Source organism: Lissotriton helveticus, chromosome 5_1, assembly GCF_964261635.1.
Source record: "Lissotriton helveticus chromosome 5_1, aLisHel1.1, whole genome shotgun sequence".
Lineage (NCBI taxonomy): Eukaryota > Metazoa > Chordata > Amphibia > Caudata > Salamandridae > Lissotriton > Lissotriton helveticus.
The window spans coordinates 623744776-623769206 of NC_136065.1; the positions used below are offsets into that span (position 1 = coordinate 623744776).

At 47.8% G+C, this 24431-nt stretch overlaps 1 protein-coding gene across 1 annotated transcript in view; it reads right to left on the reverse strand.

Moving 5' to 3' along the window:
• Nucleotides 1–24431, reverse strand: part of LOC144752525 (trypsin-3-like) — a 149157-nt gene that overhangs the window by 58837 nt on the left and 65889 nt on the right. The window contains exons 2-4 of the mRNA XM_078640426.1: nucleotides 23492–23555; nucleotides 1247–1400; nucleotides 1028–1169 (exon numbers count right to left, since the gene is read on the reverse strand). Coding sequence (XP_078496552.1) covers nucleotides 1028–1169; nucleotides 1247–1400; nucleotides 23492–23555 — 360 coding nt within the window. The remainder of the gene's footprint in view (nucleotides 1–1027; nucleotides 1170–1246; nucleotides 1401–23491; nucleotides 23556–24431) is intronic.

Genomic DNA, 24431 nt, shown 5'->3' on the forward strand with positions numbered 1-24431 from the left:
TTTATGCCAAAAAAAGGTTTTAGCAGCTCCTGCTGCTCTGAAAATTGACTGGTGGCAATGATAGCGGCTCCCGCCGCGTTGCAGAGCACCCTCGCGGCTCCTGCCGCGTCTGGAAGTGTTTGCGGCTCTGCCGCGTTGCAGAGGCACCCTCGCGGCTCCTGCTCCTGCCGCGTTTGAAATTGAAACGATTGCCAACACCACAGGTGGCAGATGGCGGAGGGCAGTGCCCCCCTCGGCACCCTTGACAGCCGCTCTCTTCACTGTAGCACTGCTTCGTCCTACTGTGCAGCCAAGGCCGGTGTAGGCGTAATTGCAGGGCGGTGACGTAGGGAGGGGCAGGGTGGGGAGTTGTAATGTATGGATTACGAACTTAACAGGTAAGTAAACATATAAATAAATAAAAACGAATTTCGTTGTGAGCACTGCATCAACAAATGCGATGCAGTGCGCGCAACGAAATTCGTTGTATTTATTTATATGTTTACTTACCTGTTAATGTCCGTAATCCATACATTAAAACCCCCCACCCTTGGTTTAGAATGAAATGCTTCAATTTGGTGCATTGGTAACAGGTCTGTGGGATCCCATGACAAGAACAACTGTGTATCGAGCACTACACCACTATGTGAAGTACACTAGTGAATTTTTGCTTGGTTAAAACAATGGAAAAACGGAAAAGGCACACAAGAGGGTTTCAGAGTCGTACCCAGACAGAATCCCATATGTTCTCAATAGTGGAATAGCTACTGGTGCCATATAGAGATCAGGAGAACAGAGTCGTAACACAAGCTGCCGCAGCCCCTGCAAAGCAGGGGTGCCCCCAGCTCTTTAGGGCCCCTAAATCCTTCAAATGGGCATTCCACCACTAGCCCAATGAATATCTGTAAGATATGGGAGACCAGTGGGCCCCTCTTCACATTCTGTAGGGGGCCTCATTGTTATGCCACTGCAGGAGGAATATGAACTCCCCAAGTAGAATTTCAAGACGGTTGTACTCTTATTTAAATAAAATAATAATCATGCTTACCTTTAAGAGCATGGCATCAAAGTTCAGCGTGCTCTGGTTGAATTGTGGGTGCAGTGCAACCTTTATTACTGAGAACTTCTGCGAGGTCGGCTCTTGAAGAAAAAGGTTATGTTTTCCCAGCAGAATGGTCAATCTGTTGATTCTGGAACAGTAAAATATATTGCATTCATTTTTAGTTTTTTTGTCTTCCACCACCCATAAGGTCTAAAGTCTACATACGGATAGAAGCAGTGTGCAGCCGTGAGTACCCATTGAGGGTTGATGAGGCTCCCTCCACAGAAGTGGCCATTAGGGCCCTGGATCGATGCAATGTATTTCACAGAGTTCTTTTCCACCTCAAACCCTCCAATTATCTTGGGGTCAGGAAGGGCTTCTAGAAAAGTGACAAAACAGAACTGATATAAATGAGGGTGCAACCCACAGACAATCTCATCAATAAGAACATTTACACAGCGTATACGTGTTAATTCATCAAAAAGGGTGTGTTTGTGCTCCCGACTTTATGATCTCTTTGCTGATGACATCACAGGATTGACCCCTTGTCCTACCGATAGCTCATAATCAACCCCAGGCTCCAACACGCTGTTGAGGTGCTAGGCACAAGGCAAGGAACAGAAACTACAAAAGTAAACAGATCTTAGAGTCCGGTTTGTGAGGCAATCACAATGACTCTGATCCACCCCACTCACACTGACCTAGTGCAGTAAGAAAGCCATGGCAACATGACCCATGTAGTGGGGTGACATAAAACTGTTGTGGAAGTTTGTAAGATGCATGTCCGTGGTCAGCGAGACCATTGCTGGCGGTGCTCTTGATTTATGGCTGGTGAAGGAACGTACCCGTAAGTAAGCATTGACTGGACTTAAACATCGCTATTTTATTTTGTGTTTTCTGGATAAGATACGAACCAGCCCTACTTGACTGCCTGCAGGAAGACATATTCAAGAGGGGCTTGCATGAACAGTGGGAGAGATTTCATGATAGAGCATGAGTTTGCAGGAATATAGTTATAAATTGGTAAGACCTGAGGGTGCAGTTAGAATTCTTATATTCAAAGGGATACTAATAATAAAAAGATTTCCTTTCGCTAAAGAAAGGCAAGAAACACATTTCTGGCCTATCTATCTTTGGTCTAAAATTAAAGACAACATTATCCAACCCTGCACTTTCCCCTCTAACAAATGACCCAGTTCTGTCTTGGTCTCTGATGCCTCACACCACCGAGAGATTCAAGCTTGATGTGCTCACCAGCCAAGCTCTGCTCTATAGCAGGACGCACAGAGTGCACACCATTTAACATTTCATGGACTAATCCCATATGCCTCGTTATTAATGTACCCTTTGTGTCAACGTCTAAACTCCATAACATAAACATAAAACCTTCTTCCGTTAAGTTGTGGCTTCTCAACTGGACCTCAAATAGCCTGCCTGCTTCTGAATTGGAAGGTGTAAGCAGAAGCATTCTTCCATTTTTTAACATAAAAGACCAGGAGTACAGCATCAAATCGGGTAACCCTAGGCCACCCTTTTCCAACCTCCTCCTCAACTTCTTCCAAGAAATCCTTGGCCCCTTAGAGGCCCAAATGAAAGAGCTAATCTGGCCCTGGAGTTTCAAAAACCAAGCTTTAGAAAAGGGGAGAGGAATAGACTCGAATAGGAACGTAAACTTTGGTAGGATTACCATTTTAATACGATTCACTCGCCCAAACAGGGTCAGAGGGAGATGCGCCCAGTTCTTCAACAGGATAGCTACTTCCTTCTTAACTCTCTCAAAATGTAATTCCGTGAGCTTAGCAATATCCTCTGTAATCCTCACCCCGAGGTATCTCATCTCCTTGGTGCATCTTATTCCAACTGCTGTGAGATTCCAAATCATAATCTCGTTTTTTTCCTTATTGATCTCATACCCTGAGATTTTTCCAAAATCGGTAGTAGTTGTTAAAACAGCCTCAAGTGCACTATGTCCCTCACTAGTAAAGACCAAGATATCGTCTGCATATAGACCAATCTTTTTGCTCCAGCCATTATAATTAAAAGCTCGAATTCCAGCATTACCCTAAACCGTCTGGCTAGTGGCTCTATATACAGATCGAATAAAAGGGGGGACAAAGGACAGCCCTGCCTTGTTCCCCTTGATATCTGAACTGGTTCTGTCAGGGCTCCATTAACTAAAATCCTAGCAAGAGGCGCAGCATATATACCCTCCAGCACTTTACCTATATTGGGGCCCAGGTTAAGAGATTTGACTACCATTTTTAAGAAGACCCAATTAACACGGTCGAAAGCCTTGGTGGCATCCAGTGCCATTACCGCCAAAGGAAGGCTATAAGTGGTGGCCACATCTATTGCCCCAATAAGATTAAATGTCAATTCTTTAAGCATTCTCCCTCGGATAACGCCCTTTTGATCTACATGCACAACCAAGGGAATAACCCCATTTAGCCTTTCTACTATGATCTTTGTAAATAGCTTATAGTCGCAGTTCAAAAGTGACACTGGCCTGAATGAATCACAATTTTTGGGGGATTTACCAGGTTTCAAGATTAACGTTATAGTTGCCTCTTTCCAAGAATCCGGGAAACTCACACTAGACATAAAGATGGCATTAAACATGTGTAGCAGAATTGGTACCAGGGTATCCGCCAGGGCCCTATAAACTTCATGAGAGAGACCATCAGGTCACGGGGCCATTCCTTTCTTCCCCTCATCTATTGCTTTCAGTAGTTCCCTTGTGCTAATCTCTCCACTAAAATGGCCAGTTTTTTCCGTTGGAAGCTGCTCATACGAGTCTTGTGCCAACTAACTAAGCACTTCTTTCGGGGTAACCTCTAGATCAATGCTTTCCAAAGTGTGTGTCGCGACACAGCACTGTGTCGCCTCCCATGCCTGGGTGTGTCGCGCGACAATGCGGGCTGATTAGGGTGAATGCTCTCTTGGGCTTCTGCTTTCAGTGACACAGTACGGCAGACACGGAGGAAGGAGAAGCGTTATGCGAGCGTGAGCTGCGTGCACGGCCTTGTACCCTTTGCGACACAGTGACCAAGGAGCCCAGAAGCACAGGTAAGGTACATTTTCGATATTTTAAAACTTTCCGTAGAGTGACGATAATTACACACTCCATGGTTTTAGTTATGTGCGATTGTGAAAGTAGCCATATCGCGGTGGTTACTAATGTACTGCACATGTATTGTATAAAGACAGGGTTTATTTGACACATAATTGTGTCTGTACATACGCTCCTTTGTGCAGGTGACGGGTGCTCATTTGTGTGTGTTTGTCTGTGTGACTGAGTGGATGCCATGATTTTAGAGGGCGTGGCGTGAGTGCATGATGCCTTATGTGGCAGTCACAAAAGTGTTGCAGCAGAAGTGCTTGCTCGGCAGCCCCAGGTAGGAGGTCAAGGGGCATAGTATGGCTGCCGTTATGTGGGGGTAGTACAATGCTGCCATTGCCTTAACAAAGGCCTTGGGGGTCAAAAGAGGCATTATTACCTCTGAAGGGTTGTACATGCCAGTGATCTGTGAAACAAGCAAAGGACATTTGGTGGGGCCAGATGATCTTCACAGATTGCCATTGCGTGTGCATTTCATTCAGTCTTGGGCAAACATTTTACTCGAAATAGCATCGATTTAGGTTAGCCATTTCATTTATTTATTAGAGTGGAGCATTTATTTCTTCAACTATGCACACACCCTTTTACATACGTCTGCCCCCTCCCCTCAGCACACCCATCCTCCCAAACGCACACCGATATCTTTTACGCATCATCACCATGCTTTTTATCAGCCCTCTCACTTAAGCCATCCATTGAGGCAGCCCTACCCCTTTCATCTAAGTATTCCATGTAGCTATTCAGCCCCACCTGTGCATCCATCCTGTACAATCCTACTTCTGTTGATAGTGACTCAATGTGTACTGACATACGTGTTATCTGTGTGTATTTGTGTTTGTTTTCAGCGAATGCATAGACATCTGCATATGCCGTTACACCTGTTGGCCTGTGTGCATAGTTGTCTGTGTTGATTTGTGTGTGCAAGGTTTTCTGTGGGTATCACCCGATGTTTATGTGCGTTCTGTGTGCATTTGCCCCTATTCTGTGTCTTAGTGCAAATGCACTAATTTTTAGTAGTAGTAAACTTTGTTTGGTCAATAAAACCTGCAACAACTGTGTGCAAATGACAAATAAATATGCGATATAAAGGAATAGAATTGGCTTGTTTCCATTTTCCTTCCCTGACCTGACCCACTGCGTTTGTTAATGTGCTCTGTTTGCTGGAGTTTTAAAGTTTGGCTTTTTCAGTGAGCCCTTCTACCCTGTGTGCAGACGACCTCAAACTGTCCAGTAGTCATTGCTCTGCCTTTTTGCAGCAGGCCTGCTTACTGTCTGTGTATTATATGCAAGTTTGTTCTATGTGTAGCAGTAGGCACCACAGAGTCTGCAGCCGTGTGATGCTGTATGCGTGCAGGAAGCTTGAGTCTGTGAGAACGGTGTAGCTGTGCGCAATGCTGTGTGCGTGCAGGAGGCTTGTGTATTTGTGCACAGTGTAGCCGTGCGTAATGCTGTATGCAGGAAGGAGGCTTGTGTTCTGTGTCCATGGATAGCATGCCTCAAACCTCATCTCTCAGACTCTGCGTACATGAGGATGGATGTTTGTGTGTAGCAGGCTTTCCACCAGCATACAGTTCGCCCAGGCCTAAAACTCTGTGTTCAGCACACCTCAGATTTGGCATTATTAACCCCATGGCTCAGACTCTACTCTACGTGCACAAGACCCCTGCCTCTGACTGTTTGCTCCTGTTTAATCCTTTCACTGCTCAGCAGGCCTCCTGCTGCCTAGTGCAGCAGGCCTCATGGTTTTCAAGTTCAGCATTCTGAGGTTAGGTCTCCAAGTTACACGTTTTTAGAATTACAAAGAACTATACAGAGAAGAAAACAAGGAGGGAGAAGAAAAAAAACATGTGCAAGGGGATATTACAGTCCTCCAATAATGTCACTACCGTGGTATTACACAGATTCAGCCATCTATAGTACACAGCATCTTAGAGCTGCCTCCCAGGTCATGTTGCCATCCATTTGTTGGCCCGGACCTCTCTTTTTGTACTGTGTGCTCCTGGAACCATGCCTGGTTACATTCATGTTTAGGCTTTTCAACCTGCATTTATTTGCCTTCCTGTTATTTTTGTTTCCGAAGCTTTTTCTGTGTGCAAGTTGTCGAGTGTGTTTGTCTGCCTGTGAGGGTTTCTGCATTTGTTTTGCATGTTTTTTCACAATTGTGTGCGAGTTTAAAGCCAGTTGTATTTGAAACATCTAGCAGGGCAGACATGGTTTCAGTTACTTGAGGGTTTACTGTCAAATGTGCAGGTGCTTCCGGTTATGTTTTGGGGTGCTCCGAGAGAGTTTGTCTCATTTGAGCATTGTGTGTTTGTTAGTAAATTGCCCTATGTGTCTAGGAGAGTGCAAGCTTTTGTGTATGCGCTTGTCTGAGAATTTGTGTTCACCAAGCCGTCGCTTTTTTTGGTCATCTCTGTGTGTGAGAGAGTGTGTGCTCGAGTCTGGAAATGTCACCTATTTCTATGCATGTGATTGTATGTTTGTTTTTTGAACATGTGTCAGTCATCCTTTGTCTGTATATTTATGCATGTTTGTGGCAGAGTATGAGGGGATGGTATGGGAGACATTTACAAACTCCAGCACTGTAAGCAGAGTATGAGGGGGAGATATGAGAGACACGTTTACATACTCCAGGTACCCACTTCTGTGGTACAGTATGCATGAAATTATTTTAAATGGGCTATAGGTGAAACATGTTTTCTAAGATTGACTTTTTCATGTTAATGTATTTTTTTATTTTGGCGATTCGAAGGGTTACAGGTGACTCATATTCAGCAAGGCAGCAGGCGGACTTTGTGCATGGTTGAAAGGGTTGGCAGTGCATGCACCCCCCCTATTTGTGCCGTAAATCACTGGGGCATGTGTCAATGTGTGCATGATTATATTCTTGTTTCAGGCACAAACCTAACCTTGCTTACACCCACTTTTGCCAGTCACTGTCTTCCTAAGAACAGATTCACAATTGCTTAATTAACCTTCCTGCTTTCTCAAATTTGCTTGAAAATCCACCATTTGCCCACTATTTTTTCAAATTTTTCTCGGGGGAGACACCCCCCCTCCCTAACCACCTTTAGGTGGTTTGGGCTTGCGAGCTGCGCTTGCTCGCGTTACCGTGTCGCAAGATGAAGATTGACTAACAGGTGTGTCACCAACATGAAAAGTTTGGAAAGCTATGCACTAGATCCTACTTATAAACATCTTCATAATGCTTATAGAATGCCTTTTCAATCGCCTGGTTATCCGATAATAAATCTCCAGTTTGTTCACACCTGATCTCTTTAATTGTATTTTTAACCTGATCGCTCTTAACTTTCCAGGCTAATAGCTTACTAGCTCCCTCCCCATACTCAAAATGCTCTAAGCGACTTGTTTCCCATCTCTCCCTAACCCTTGCTTGAATAGTGGCAGATAAAGTTGTTTTTAATGACTCGATCTCAGATAGCCTGGGATCCTATTGTCCCTGATCCTCTACAGATATCAGACTAATCTCCAAGACCCGGATTTGTTCCTCTAAGCCTAGAATCTTCGGGGAACGTCCTTTACAACGGAACTTTTACAACGAAGTACCATTACGACGCAGGTTTAACAACGAAAGTCATTACAACGACTTTGGCTGGAGGGCACTCTAGGATAGGTAATAGTTTAATTTACTATCCAACACCTTCCCTACTATCCACGGGGACTGGAGTTGGAATAGTAAATTAAACTGTTTACTATCCAGCACCCCCCAACGCAAGTCGTTGTAACGACTTGCGTTGTAAAACCTGCGTCGTAACGGTACGCTTTGTAAAAGCACGCATTGTACCGTCATACTTCTGATGATATACTCTTCTTCTAGCTGCTCCCAAAGAGCCTAGTCTGCCTCTCAGAAAGGCCTTGTAGGAATCCCAGACTATTCCCAGCGAAAAGGAGCCCCGGTTATTATAAAAAAACTCCACTGTCTCTAGTTTCAATATACTAATAGCCTGTGGATCAAGCAGGATAGAACGTTCCAATGTCCATCTATACTGAGATCTTTCCTGGCCCAGGTTTATACCTAGCATTATAGCTGAATGATCTGACAGGTGTACCCCTATATGTTGGATATCTCCAACCAGGTCTTTTAACCTATTATCAATTAAAAAATATTCGATCCTGGAATGATGGTTGTATTTCTTATTATGAAATGTATAATTTCTACAAGGGCCCGCTCTCTATCACCAGATATCACACAGGCCCAATTGTTTAACCGCATGCGCGCTTGCGGTTTTCCCGCTGCGCGCTGCGTTTTTTCAAAAGCCGCGTTACATGACGAGCTCAGCTCGTCATGAGCGTACGAGCGTCATAACTCATGACGAGCTGAGCTCGTCATGAGCGCGGAAGGGGTTAATCATGTGATGTACCAATGCCGATATTTTTGGATTTACTGCTGCTCTACTGTTTGATGATCTATCCATCTTATGATCAATCACAGCATTAAAATCCCCTGCCATGATGAGCGGATCAGGAAAGTTTAGTAGCTCCGCATATAAATCTTCAAGGGGACCAGTATCATCTTGATTTGGGCCATAATAGCCGAATAATGTGTACTTATGCCCGAAAATCCTTAACTTGGCTATCAGCCACCTTCCCGAGATAGTTGACACTTGACCCTCTACTGTGATGTCCATCCCTTTTTTTATCAACATTGCAACCCCCTTAGTCACCGCCACCTGCTTTGTGCACTGGAGATCCATTTTTTAACTTAAAAAAAATCATGACTCTCAACCTGCAAAATAATAATTTGTGTCCGACAGCCCCTCGTCTTGCCCTGACCCGCTACCTGTTCACATTCCAGGAGATTATTCTTATCTCGTTAACTACTATCTTGGACAATATCTTGGAATTTCATGCTGAATCAAACGCTAGCTTGGAACTAAAATATTAATCTGGCAAATGAGGAATTTTTTTATTTTTTCCTGCGATGCTCCCTACCCTGTGCCTCACTATATAAGAACCTCCCACCTCCCAGATAAACCCTCCCCTGACTTTCCAACATAGGAAGGCTTATAGAAACCCTTCCCTCAGAGTTGCGACCAAAGTGAAAGCAAACAAAACACTATATCAAAGTAAGAGAAGAAAAGAAAAGCAGATTTAAAATAAAGCTGTACAAAGAGTCACTTTTTTTTAAAAATAATTTATTTTTTTCCTTTTCTGGGATTATGCTCCTTACAGGGACCCTGACTGCATACCCTCCAAGAACCTATCCACTTCTTCAACAAAACGGAAAGAGTGCACCTTGTTGTTAAACATTATCTTTAACATCGCTGGAAATTTTAGCTGCACTGATGCACCGAGCTTCCTAAGAGGTTCAATTCTCTTGCCCAGCTCCCATTGCCTATTAGCAGTTTTGCTCGAAATATCAGATCTAATTTAAAATCCAACTCCATCTATCTCCATCCCCTTTTTTGACAGGGCACGAGACAGAATCTTCTCCTTGAGGACGTACGTCACGAAATTTACCAAAATCCTCCTGGGTTTGGCCCTATTTGGGTTAGGCCTATAGGGGTCCCTGTGTATTATCTGTATGTCTTTGCTTATCTCCTCCTCCGATTCCTCAATCAGTAGCTCTTTTTTAATCAGGTGAACAGTAAAGGTTTTAATGTCCTCTCCTTCTCTGCCTTCTGGTATCTTCAAAAACTTCAGATTATTTCTTCTCTGAAAATGTTCTAACCTTTCTAACCTCTCCTGTTGTTCTCTAGCTCTCTTTTTTAGGACCTCTAGTTCGGCTGCATTACTCTCTACTGTTTCTTTAAGAATCTTTACTTCCCCTTCCAGGATCACTGTTCTTGAACTTAGGTCATCAAACTTTTTCTCCAAATTGTCACAAACACCTCTAATGTCTTTCTGGTTAAGACGATTTTTTATTTCTGTCGTAAGAGTTGTAAGGAGATTTACAATAGACATATCATCTTTCGGAAGAGTGTCTCAATGGAAATGCTGCTCTGTACTAGTTGGCTTAATAGCTGTATCTTCTTCCTCGTGAGTTACAGGGTCCTTAGCTAGGCCCGAGCCTAAGACATCATCGTCTGGAGCTGGTTCTATGGCCAAAACCTGATAGCGATTCGGAGAAACATCTTTAGACCAGTCTCCCATACTTGGGGCATGATTAGAAACCGTAATGGGGGCCAAGATAGAGACAGAGGGAGAGGGAGAGGCAGAGGCAGAGGGCTGAGACATCCGATTATCCCTACTTTCAAGCGGGTGCTCATCCATCCTTGACTGAAGACTGTCACTTAGAATAATAGTCTTCGGTAAAATTTTAAAGTAAGTTCTTAGTGATGGTGTAACCTTAATTTTACGCTCAACGCGTGTCCTGTTTCTTTATTGAATTATTCTGTGGTGCTGCCCCTGTCTCTGTTCCCTTGACCCCCCCATTCCCCTGTTATCTTAGCTGCTTTTTGGTTGCCTCTAATCCCTGAACTCCTTCTGCTGTCGTTCCGGAATCTGCTTTACTTGAGGTTACCACTGCTTCTACTACCTCAAGATTGGCCACTTGAGTACTCCTCAGTGTATATCTGAAAAAACTGGACCCTCCTTAGCACCCACCAACCCCTTTCTTCTCCCTCTATTAGATTTTGGACTCATGCAGTTCAAACCAGGATGAATAAGGGTAGGGGAAACGTCAGGAAAAACACAACCCAAACCCCCTACCTTATTCAACAGTGCAGCACGTTTGTTCTTACTCACAGTAAATGCCGGTGCAGGAGCAGGTTTACTTGCAGTTTCAGTTGCCGCCCTCTTAGCTCAATTCTTATTCCTGCCCCAACACTGCCTTCTATGCTACTTTGTTTTCTTGATTCCTGAACCTGCACTATTCTAGTATACCCTTGTAGCCTCCCCTTCTGTATTTCCTTTTCCAGTCCCTGCCTTTCTTCCCATTTCCTTGGTTCCAGTTCCTAGTTTGCTGCCTTTATATTGCTGCTTTCTTGCTTCTGTTGCCTTGTATGTTTGTTACCTGCTTTCTGCCAAGTGTGCCATGTGATTTCCTTCCTTTCCTGTTAAGTACTCCTCCTTGGTAGCTCCTTGTCTATTGTGTTTGTTTTTAGTTCTACCCCCTTGCTATTACAGCCTTGCGTGTTCCTGTTTGATCACCAGGATCCGTGGGCCCAGCTGACTACCTAGACAGTATTTCGTGTTCACTGTGAGTATTGTCTTTGAGTTAAATATATAACATCCTCATAGGTATAAGCTCCACAGACCCTGCCTTTGCATGCATATCCTATATGTGGGTATTTGCAGACAGTATCCAGAACAGCAATTGTGGGTGAGAAACGTACTGAGCTTCAGTCTTACCGTGTAGAGCTCCTGACCAGTCGTATGGTTGTATCAAAAATACGTATACTTTATATAAAAGATTGATTCAAGCAGGATTATCACAAGACCATATAACGTTTAACGATTTGAGGCCACCAAATTACAATAGCAAGATAGTCTTTAAATGTTCGTTGTTCAGCAAGGTACGATGACAGGGAAATAGGAACGTTGTGGACCCTGGATCCGATATGAACTCGAGACGGAGTTCAAGTGTACCTTGCTTGTGGAAGTCCGAGGCATTTCAGGCGCGGCTACTGGTGAGGGCGGACCCGAGACGAGGCCAACGGTTCTCCAGAGGATCTCTCCGACTCGATCCCCCTCGAGGCGCGAGGCAGGGGAGCAGGACTGTGGAGGTTTGCGGCGATCCGGGGTCGATGCAGCTCCCGGGGCGAGGCGTCGTTCAGGCCTGCGGGACGTACTACTTCTTAGCACGCCGGGTCGTACTCCTGGATCTGTGAGGGGTCTCGCTTTCTCGGGCAGACGGGTGCAGCACCAGGCTTCCGGTACCATTGCACGGGGAGGCCTTTCTTGAGGTGCGGCACGAGCCTTGGTATGCAGGAGGGCAAAGCGAGACAGTCTGGTACGTTACGACGTACGGACCGTCCGAGGCTATGGAATGCTCTCCGTGCAGATTCCGGCTGGAGAAGATGAGAGGCGCACAACGGGCTCCATTAGCGGCGAGGTGACAGGAGAGCGGGCGGCCCGGCACTGTAGCGGAGAGCGACTCCGGGATGAGCTGGGCTCTCTGCGGTGGGGCGACCAGGCTCCAAACTGTCACGACCTGGGAGGGGGCGAAGGCACCCGAGTCGCAACTCTGGCGACGGAATAAGAACTAAGGCCCAACAGCAGACGGGCACAAGCAGAATAGAACCCAATGGTCCTTGGGTTCCGTTCAGGGGGCAAGCTCTCGATCAAGCCCTTGGAGATCATTTCAGGCACAAGTCTACAAAGCCCTCTCTGGTCCTTTCCTCTCCGTTCTCAGCTAGGCACCACTGCAGGCCAGTCTTACAGGATACAGACTGGTTTCCGTCCTTCAGCTTCTCTGGGTCCTTCCAGTCAGGCAGAGGTTCGTCGTGGTCAAAACTGGATCTGATTTGTAAGGAGCGGAGCTCCTATATTTATACTGCGTTTCTTTTGTCTTTGCCGGCCAGGGGGCCTGAGACTAGTTCAACCCGGTTTTGGAGTACTCTGTTAACAGGACGCTGCCAACTTCTTTCAGGGTGCAGGGAAGAGACATCAGACGCTCCGCAGGAGGTGGAGCCAGCATTGTGGTGGTGGAGCACAACCCTATTCAGAGTCAAGGACTACTCCGCCCACCCATCCTGGAGTAAGCACCCTATTCACCACCTGGAGCCCCAGACTGTCCCCGGGAATCTCCCAGCCCTGTCACTCACACAAACCCAGACAGCAGATACACATCCTGTCAGAGGCGGGCTGAAACAGTTAGGCCAGCAAAGGCTAACTTTCTAAAAGTAGCATTTGCAAACACAGGATATTAAAATAAACCTTACTAAAGGAAGTATTTTATTATTCTGAGTTCAGGCATACTAAACTCGACGTGCTACCGTGTTCCCTGAGCCTGCCGGGACTATAGCGTGTAATAGTTCCGACAGCTCATCTTGGCCTAAGAGAACCGGTAGCCCTTCAATAGTGAAGAACGAAAAGGGCGGTAATTCACTACTAGGACATGCCACACTCTAGGCTTGTCCTACCTTACGCTTACAATGCACCCTGCCCGTAGGCCTACCATAGGGGTGACTGATATGAAGGTTAGGGAAGGTTCAGGGACTGGCAAGTGTGGGCACTTGCACAGCCAGCGTGACAGTACGAGACCGTACGCGGGGTCTGCAATGGCGGACCCAAGACATATTTTACGAGGCCGCTTCTGTGGGTGGCGCAACCAGCGCTGCAGGCCCACTAGTGGCATTTGTATCTATAAGCCCCGGCACTCCTCGTCCACTTTACTGGGGAAAACCGGAAACCAAATCCGCCAATCGTGGAAATCTATTACATATACACTTTTACATTGGGAGCACATGCACTGCGGCACGGATTGGCCGTGGCGCAGTGCCCTGAGCATCGAACACCAGCAAAACATCTGAGGCACATCAGCAAAAAGTGGAAGGGAGACTCACGCTAAGGTGCCAGGTCTAACACGTGTCCCCTCCAGCTGAAACGTGAGGAGAACTACCCATTCCCAGGGAGTTCCTCATCACTAAGGTGGAAAAACCTTGACAGACCGTCAGCATTGGCGTGGTCTATGCCAGGGCGGTGTTCCACCATGAAGTCCATACTCTGTAGAGAAATGGACCACCTCAACAGTTTCGGGTTCTCACCCCTCATTTGCATCAACCATCTGAGGGGCCTGTGGTCTGTCTGAACTCGGAAGTGAGACCCAAACAAGTAGGGTCTTAGCTTCTTCAGGGGCCAGACCACAGCAAAAGCTTCTCTCTCGATCGCACTCCACTTCTGTTGCTGTGGAAGTAACCTCCGACTAATGAAGGCCACAGGTTGATCCCAGCCCTTCTCAGTCGTCTGTGAAAGGACAGTCCCTACCCCATGCTCTGAAGCGTCTGTCTGCACTAAGAACTCTTTGGAGAAATCAGGAGCCAGGAGCACGGGCGCCGTACACATGGCCATCTTCAGGGTGTCGAATGCTACCTGACAGGCGTCAGTCCAGATCACTTTCCGGGGCTGCTTCTTCGAAGTCAGCTCTGTCAAGGGGGCAACGATGGTGCCGCATCCCTTGATGAACCTCCTGTAGTACCCGGTGAGTCCGAGGAAGGCCCTCACCTCCGTTTGGGTCTTGGGGGCTTCCCAAGCCAGGATGGTCTGAATTTTGGGTTGAAGGGGCGCCACCTGGCCGCTCCCAACTTGGTGTCCCAAATACACCACCGAACCCTGCCCGATCTGGCACTTGCTTGCCTTGATCGTGAGGCCTGCCTTGCGCAGAGCCGCCAACCCTTCCCACAGGTGTCGCAAGTGTTCTTCCCACGTACCGCTGAACACTGTGATGTCGTCCAGGTAGGCGGCACTGAACGCGTCCAGTCCAAGCAACACCTGGTTTACCAACCTCTGAAAGGTGGCAGGGGTGTTTTTCATCCCGAAGGGCATGGCCCGGAATTGGTAGTGCCCATCTGGGGTTGAAAACGCTGACCTCTCCTTGGCCCCATCAGTTAAGGTGACCTGCCAGTACCCAGACGTTAAGTCAAACGTACTGAGGTACCGGGCAGCCCCCAACCGATCGATGAGCTCATCAGCTCTGGGGATGGGTTGCACGTCAGTCTTCGTGACCGAATTGAGTCCTCGATAGTCCACACAGAACCGTAGTTCAGGCGTGGCTCCCGGCGTCGCAGCCTTCGGGACCAAGACCACTGGGCTGGCCCAAGGACTGCTGGAGGACTCAATCACCCCAAGAGCAAACATCTTCGAGACTTCCTCCTTGATGCAGGCTCGTACCCTGTCAGTCACGCGGTAAGCCTTGTGCTTCACCTGCAAACTGTCTCCCGTGTCCACATCATGGACGCACCAATCTGTGACACCCGGAACCAGGGAGAACAAATCAGAGAATTGCCCCAGCAGCTGGCGGCAATCACTCTGCTGCTCAGGGATCAGGGAGGGCGAGAGGTTTACTCCATCCACTGACCCATCTCGCTCGGAGGCTACCAAGTGGTCCGGAAGAGGCTCGGTCTCCTCCTCCATTCCATCATCGGTTGCCAACAGCATGCCCACTTCGGACCTTTCCAAGTGGGGCTTAAGGCGGTTAACATGTAGGACCCTCAAAGGGTTCCTGGGAGTTTGCAAGTTCACCAAGTAGGTGACAGGACTCTTGCGCTCCACAACCTCAAATGGACCCGTCCATTTATCCTGAAGTGCACAGGGCTCCACTGGGGCCAAGACCCACACCTTTTGTCCAGGTTGAAGCTCCACCAGAGTGGCATTCTGGTCGTACCACTGCTTCATCTCTTCCTGGCTGGCTTCCAGGTTTGCCTCAGCAAGTTGCCTGAATCGCCTGGTCTGGTTTTGGAAGGCCAGCATGTAACTATATACATTCTGGGGAGGTTTGCTGGGAGATTGCTCCCAGCCTTCCCTAACCAGACTCAGAGGTCCTCGGACCGGGTGACCGTACAGAAGCTCGAAGGGACTGAACCCGAGCGACTTCTGCGGCACCTCTCGGTATGCAAACAGTAGGCATGGTAAGAGGACGTCCCACGTACGCCTCATTGGTCCTTCTAGGCCCATGATCATGCCTTTCAAGGTACGGTTGAATCTCTCAACCAACCCGTTTCCTTGGGGGTGGTAAGGGGTGGTGAACTTGTACGTTACACCACACTCTTGCCAAAGGGACTTCATATATTTCGATATGAAATTGGTGCCCCTGTCAGACACCACTTCTAGAGGGAATCCCACTCAGGAGAAAATTCCCATCAGTGCTCGTCCCACCACGGGGGCCGTCACTGTCCTCAGAGGAATGACTTCAGGGTACCGGGTGGCATGGTCCACCAAGACCAGGATGAACCTGTTGCCCATGGCTGTCTTGGGGTCCAGAGTCCCCACAATGTCAATTCCCACTCGCTGGAATGGGGTACTGACGACGGGGAATGGTTGGAGGGGAGCCTTGTTCTTCCCTCTGTACTTACCACTTGCCTGGCAAGTTTGGCAGGTCCTACAGTGAGCGTCTGAGCTCCGGTGCATTTGGGGCCAATAAAAGTGGGTGACAAGCCTGTCATAGGTCTTGTCCATCCCCAAATGTCCTGCTAACGGCACATCGTGAGCCAAACCCAGTAGGAAGGCTCTGAACTTCTGGGGTACCACCAGCACACGGGCTGACCCAGGTTCAGCAGCCTTAGGCTCTGAATACAGGAGATCCTTCTCCCAGTAGACCAAGTGTTTTCCGGACTGAACACCATTGGCCTGGTCTGCAGTCTGCTGCCGCATACCCACGAGAGAAGGGCATTCTTTCTGCTCCCTGCAGAATTCCCCCCTGGAGGGGCCTCCTTCTTGCTGCCAATGGGTCAGCTCAGGCAGGTCTCCCAGTTCGGCGATCTGTTCCCCGGTAGGCTCCAGGGCATCCCCCTCGAGGTCTGCTTCCTCCTGGGCCGTGGGAACTTCGGGCGCCGGCTGTCCGCGCCTCCCGTGCCTTCTCTCTAAGGCCGGTTCCTGGGCCTCTCCTTCAGGCTCCAGGACTTCTTCAACACCCCTACTGGCTGCCATAGACAGCGTGGTCACGCACGCCCAGTCGGGTAGACCCACCATCCGCAGAGGAGTCGTTTTCTCCACTTTTCCCCAAGGGGAGTTCTCCAAATAGTTCCCTAGCAGACAATCTACTGGCATGGAGGTCCTCACAGCGACTTGCAGAGCACCAGAGACCCCCCCCACTCGAAGGGAACCTGAGCCATCGGACACTGGCTCTCAGAATTGTCAGCATTGACAACCCTACAGTAGGCGTGTGGTACAACCTGCTCTTGAGACACCAGGTGCTGCCTCACTGCAGTCACACTGGCTCCTGTATCTCGAAGAGCCTCCGCCTTCTTACCGTTGATGGTCACTACCTGCCCATATTTCTTAGTGTTACTGGGTAGGTAGTTCTCCGGGATCATCTCACTGTCTCCTAGCGAGACTAGGGTCATCTGTACGGGATCCCCACCCATTTGGACGGCTACTTCCTCCCCAAAATTAACACTAGCTATTTGCCGGGGGGGAGCACCAGTGGGTGCGGGTTTTGCGAACAAGCGACACTTAGGGTCAGAGGCAACGTGACCCAGGTCACCACACCGAAAACAGGTGATGGGCCCTCTTTGAACAGGTTTACCTGTCGGGGCCCCGGTTGATTTCGGGGTTGGAAGAGGCTGAGAACCTTTCCCTTGGTTCCCTTGGGGATTACTTTGGGGGCCTTTGTGGAACCCTTTCTGTTTTCCCCTGTCCCCCCCACTCTTCTGCTGGGGACCCTGCCCACCTTTGGCTGAGTTTCCCACTGGACCCTTGTGGACCCTGGTGCTGAACCAGCGGTCCGCTTCCTCGGCAAGCTTCCTCGGGTTGGACAGCTTGCTATCGATCAGGTGCTGGCGTAACTCAGGAAAACAATTAAGCAATAAGTGTTCCCATGCCATTAAATCAAGCAGCCCTTGAAAATCATTTACCTTACTGCCCTTCACCCAACCATCCAGCGCTCTGCAGAAAAAGGTCACATACTCCACATACGTACCCCCTTGAATCTTCACACAATTCCTAAACCGCTATCGGTACATTTCAGGTGTTAACCCAAATCGATTCATTAGGGCATCTTTCATGTGCGGGTAGGAGTTAGACTCTTCAGAGGGAAGATCTAGCAGGGTATCCCGCCCCTCGGTCAGGAACCGTCCCCACAACCCCGCTCCCCAATCTCTCTCAGGGACCCGGTGAGAGGACATGGCTACCTCGTAAGCCCGGAACCACTGCCCTATGTCATCCCCCTTAAAATACTCCTTAACCACATCCTTCGGTACATAGACCCTTGACTCTACCTGGGCTGGCGTTGTGCTGCCTCCAGAAGCTGCGTCCAAGCTCTTTGCTTTCAGTTCCAATTCTTTCAGGCGTATCTCATGCTCTAGCTCGAGTCTCTTCTCCTCCATTGCCATCTGTCCTTTCAATCTGGCCATCTCTATTTCATGCGCTCTGGTTGCGGCCCTGTCCGCCAGCTCTTCTGACGACGGGCCTCCCTGCACCTCGACAAGGCTATCTGGTGGATCCACTACCACCTGATTTTCTGGCTCTCTCAACTCTTTCCAGGCTCTCAGTGCCTTGAGGTGCTGGGTTCTGGTTTTGCACCCGGAGAGGGCGACTCGGAACTTTACGCAGAGGGCTTTCAACTGCTCAGCTTTGCATTTGTCAAGCCCTTCCCGGTCAACTTCGTCGAATCCAGAGATAACAGAGGGTGCTCTCCCGGGGAGTGAACCAGGCATGGTTTGGAGATTGGAGATCTCTCGGCAAGAACGTAAATCTGTGGCTTCGTTATAGGTCTGCTCTGACTACGTGGTGATCAGTAATTCACTGTACATGAATCATAAATGCAAATCCAAAATCCTCACCGCTGCCTCCAATGTTGGAACCGGAGGTCTCTGGTTGGCACAGGTATGCACTTGTGACAAGCAGGGACCCTCACTTCCAGTCAGGGCAAGGGAACTACTCCTTTGAATAACCCCTGCTCACCCTCTAGGTAGTGTGGCACGAGCAGACAAGGCTAATCCTCAGGGCGATAGTTAGTTAAGCATTTATGATCACACACAGTAAACCCACTGACCCACCACAAATGGACACCAGTCGTATGGTTGTATCAAAAATACGTATACTTTATATAAAAGATAGATTCAAGCAGGATTATCACAAAACCATATAACGTTTAACGATTTGAGGCCACCAGATTACAATAGGCAAGATAGTCTTTAAATGTTCGTTGTTCAGCAAGGTACGATAACAGGGAAATAAGAATGTTGTGGACCCTGGATCCGATATGAACTCGAGACGGAGTTCAAGTGTACCTTGCTTGTGGAAGTCCGAGGCGTTTCAGGCGCGGCTACTGGTGAGGGCGGACCCGGGACGAGGCCGACGGTTCTCCAGAGGATCTCTCCGACTCGATCCCCCTCGAGGAGCGAGGCAGGGGAGCAGGACTGTGGAGGGTTGCGGCGATCCGGGGTCGATGCAGCTCCCGGGGCGAGGCACCGTTCAGGCCTGCGGGACGTACTACTTCTTAGCACGCCGGGTTGTACTCGTGGATCTGTGAGGGGCATCGCGTTCTCGGGCAGACGGGTGCAGCACCAGGCTTCCGGTACCACTGCACGGGTAGGCCTTTCTTGAGGTGCCGCATGAGCCTTGGTATGTAGGAGGGCAAAGCGAGACAGTCGGGTACGTTACGACGTACGGACCGTCCGAGACTATGGAATGCTCTCCGTGCTGATTCCGGCTGGAGAAGATGAGAGGCACACAACGCGCTCCGTTAGCGGCGAGGTGACAGGAGAGCGGGCGGCCCGGCACTGTAGCGGAGAGCGACTCAGGGATGAGCTGGGCTCTCTGCGGCGGGGCGACCAGGCTCCAAACTGTCACGACCTGGGAGGGGGCGAAGGCACCCGAGTCACAACTCTGGCGAGGTAATAAGAACTAAGGCCCAACAGCAGACGGGCACAAGCAGAATAGAACCCAATGGTCCTGGAGTTCCGTTCAGGGGGCAAGCTCTCTATCAAGTCCTTGGAGATCGTTTCAGGCACAAGTCTACAAAGTCCTCTCTGGTCCTTTCCTCTCCGTTCTCAGCAAGGCACCACTGCAGGCCAGTCTTACAGGATACAAACTGGTTTCCGTCCTTCAGCTTCTCTGGGTCCTTCTAGTCAGGCAGAGGTTCGTCGTGGTCAAAACTGGATCTGATTTGTAAGGAGCAGAGCTCCTATATTTATACTGCGTTTCTTTTGTCTTTGCCTGCCAGGGGGCCTGAGCCTATTTCAACCCGGTTTTGGAGTACTCTGTTGACAGGATGCTGCCGTCTTCTTTCAGCGTGCAGGGCAGAGACATCAGACGCTCCGCAGGAGGTGGAGCCAGCATTGTGGTGGTGGAGCACAACCCTATTCAGAGTCAAGGACTACTCCGCCCACCCATCCTGGAGTAAGCACCCTATTCACCACCTGGAGCCCCAGACTGTCCCCGGGAATCTCCCAGCCCTGTCACTCACACAAACCCAGACAGAAGATACACATCCTGGCAGAGGCAGGCTGAAACAGTTAGGCCAGCAAAGGCTAACTTTCTAAAAGTAGCATTTGCAAACACAGGATATTAAAATAAACCTTACTAAAGGAAGTATTTTATTATTCTGAGTTCAGGCATACTAAACTCGATGTGCTACCGTGTTCCCTGAGCCTGCCCGAACTATAGCGTGTAATAGTTCCGACAGCTCATCTTTGCCTAAGAGAACCGGTAGCCCTTCAATAGTGAAGAACGAAAAGGGCGGTAATTCACTACTAGGACATGCCACACTCTAGGCTTGTCCTACCTTACGCTTACAATGCACCCTGCCCGTAGGCCTACCATAGGGGTGACTGATATGAAGGTTAGGGAAGGTTCAGGGACTGGTAAGTGTGGGCACTTGCACAGCCAGCGTGACAGTACGAGACCGTAAGCGGGGTCTGCAATGGCAGACCCGAGACATATCTTACGAGGCCGCTTCTGTGGGTGGCGCAACCAGCGCTGCAGGCCCACTAGCAGCATTGGTATCTACAAGCCCCGGCACTCCTCGTGCACTTTACTGGGGACTGACAGTAAACCAAATAAGCCAATTGTGGAAATCAATTACATATACACTTTTACATTGGGAGCACTTGCACTGCGGCACGGATTGGCCGTGGCGCAGGGCCCTGAGCATCGAACACCAGCAAAACATCTGAGGCACATCAGCAAAAAGTGGAAGGGAGACTCACGCCAAGGTGCCAGGTCTAACACCCTGAAACTCTGATTATACTGCAGCTGTTTTAATGGCCGAAAACCTACTTTTGTGCCTATTATTTTGTTACAGTTTGGTATTGTACAAGAGCTCGCAGTTTTCTACATTTCGACTGCGGTAAGCTTTCAAGAAGTATTTTGGGTTCGCCCTCTCGGGGTTAAACTAAATGATCAACGATATTGCTTGTAGGGTTCACAATCTCACTTGGGGCATTGATTGTCTCCTGGCAGTGTGCAGTTGTTGCTTTTTAATACAGATAATAATTTTAATATTGCACGAGCGCACATGGGTATTTTAGTCATCCTTTTAAGAACTCAACACCGTTTCTATTTCACCGCACTTTTCTTTTCTCAGAGTGCAATTTCTAATAACAATATTGTCACTTGTAATTTTGAGACAGTTGTCACAGTATAGTGATTGGCCTTTTTTACACATTGCGTTGTAGGTCTGGAAAGAGGACGCCATGATTCAAAAATGTTCTCTGTTTAAAACACACGTCCCCTGAAGAAGGGTTCGGAGGAACCCGAAATGCATTGGGATTGATGCTAAAGATATTGTTCAACTACATATGTTTGTTAAATTAGTTTTTCATGAGATTTATGTGGTTTGTATATATTATGAGATTGCTATATGAAATAACATTTTGTTAAATGCTAAAATATTTTGACTGTTTGAAAAACAAGATATTTTTACTTTAAAGAATAACTTCAAATATACTATTGGGAAACAATTCAAGAAGTTTGTTAATTCTACTTTGAGACACTTATTGTCTTTCAAGTTGTGCACCACGCAGGCGGTGGTTTCCACTGTCTTTTGAATTTGAAAACAAACAGAAAGCATCTCAGGTTTCAGGGGACCCCATTGATGAGCCTAAAATAGACCAGAAAGCTTATACATGCCAAGTCAATGGTACGTAGTTCAACAAGTCCTGTAACTGATTGTATTTCTTTTGCCAGTTCTCCTCTGCCGCTCTGCCTTTGAATTTTGTACATTTACAGCCAAAAATAACTCATTTAACCCCTTCCACGCTCATGACGAGCTCAGCTCGTCATGAGGTACGCCTGTCGTACGCTCATGACGAGCTGAGCTCATCATGTAACGCGGTAATTGCGAATCTTTAACGCACAGCGGTAAAACGCTTAGCGCGGATGGGGTTAAGCCTGCCAGGGATTCATAAAAGGATTCTTGGCAGGCATGAATGTTGCCCTTCATGCCAAGGTTTCTGCTTTCTCCTCTCATGGAAATCCTGGTATTGTGTGTCGGTGTTAAAGCCAAAAAAGACATATAGTGGAGCAGGGAGGAGAACTTTGTGTTTATCATACTCGTTAGACCATAGCTCATCAGGTCACGCTAAGCCCGCAAGAAGGTGGAGCTTGTAAAGATGTAAATGAATTCAGTTTGCTCGTATGATTCTCAGTATCTCAGTAGCTTGTTGGCCTGGCATCAACTGTGTCAGCGTTGGAATATGACCCTGAGACCAAGAAATCATTTCTGCACCTCAGTACAGGGAAGTAATGGGCGATGGCAAGACCCAAGGATAGGCTCTTGGAATGATTAATGAGGAAGAAACCTGATGTGGCTCCAAAAAGAGAAGACAAGTATTAAAAAAGCAGAACTCTTTGTCTTCGGACCCTGCTTTTAGAATCTACTGGGGGGAGAGGAACCTGAGGTACGATTGATGAGTTGCTGCCACTGCCCAGCCTTCTCACGAAGAATTGCACCACCTTAGAGATGTGATTCTGCTTTTTCCTCCCTCAATGTGTTATCTAGGAAATAGAGTTTTCGCCTGTTGTTTCAAGATTACTAAGGTATGGCCACAATAATCTATGGGTCAAGTGCATGTCCTTCTGGAGTTTGCCCAAGATGCTTTTCCTACCCCTCTAACATTGTTATTTATATGTTTTCCTGGCTGCATGATCCATGTGGGCCTCTCATGCTTCCTTTGGCTGGAACACTTCAAGCAGACTCAACCATGACGATTGGCACCCAGAGACTTTAGACATTGATGCCCTGCTGGTGTATTCTTGTATTACTCTTAATCTGCATGTTGACATCCTCTCTGGCTGGGGCACCAGCGTGCTGGTACTAGACAAGACCAACCAATCAAAGTGATCCAATGCTCAAACCACAAGCACCAAACACTCACGAGCATGACTCCCCCAAAGGTACACCTGGAACAGTATTGTATGCCATGGAATACATAAGACAATAACACCAATAATTCCCTGCAAACCATTCTGACATTCTCAATTCAAACCTGTTACTTTAAACCCTCAAAATCTATGAGAACTAGTCTGATATATATGTCTTTTTACGCATGCTGGAAACTGCAATCCTCTACTTATGAAGGGAAAGTCATATGCCAGAATGCAGATTATGGGCTAAAGTGTAAGTATGTACAAATTATATTGAGGTTTCTGTGTCCTCTGAGCAGTCACAATACAGTACTTGCATTGTTACAAGGGTGCTAATGCAAGCTGCTGGCATTGGTAAAATAGAATGTGAAGACTTTCAATAAACTGCATTCAGCACTGTATTCCGAATTAGAAATAGTCACCTTGAGCAATGATGGTGCAGCAGAGGAGCTGCAGAAGGAACAAGACCAACATCTCAACAGATACCTGAAATAAAAGAACATATTTTTAGACTTGGTCTAAACTCCGGTACACACTAATGAGCTAATATTTGATCCACAGTTCTTAGAGACTGTGTCTCTTACCTCATCTTCCTCATCCCATTCCTTACGTAAATGAGTTCAAGTCAGGTAAAACTGCTTACAACCTTCCCTCCCTCAGCTACCTTGTTGTAAGGCATGAGAATTTCATGAAGGGGTATTGGGAGCAGGAGAGTTTGTAGGAGGCGGAGGTCAGTGCTTGATAAGCATAAAGAGATTTTGGAAAGGTGGTGGCGTATGGGGAAGGAGACATTTAACTTGCTTAAGTATGTACAGGGATGAGGAAGGAAGAATCAGAGTAAGGATGAGGATTACTAATGAATAAACTAGCCACTCCCTCGGCTGTTTGGAAAATAAATATGCTTTTCTGATGATTCCCCTGATTATGAAAAGGAAAGTCATTTAAACTGAAGCAATACCATTTAAACAGAGTCTGCTCACAGTAAACAGCTTAAGAGCAGTGCCTACATGATGGTTGTGAGATGGAGCCAGGCATATGTTTACCTGGCATGCCGGTTCCAGGCAGTCTCCACAACGCAAATCTTAACCACAAATATGCCTTTACCATGCATGCCTTTACAACAAATCATGCTTTGTGAAGTCATTTATGGTAAACACATATTCGTGGTAAAAACTTGACAGGTAAGTCTTAACTCACAAACCCTGCCCCGCCCTGAGTCCTAAAACTAATTGAAAACCAACCCCGTCCCCGAGCCCAAAATATTACTGCAACCTCCCTCTGAGCCCTAAAAACTATCCCAACGCCTCGCCCTCCCCCTCCTCAGGCCCTAAAAACTTCCCTGCCCCTCTAAGTCCTAAAAAG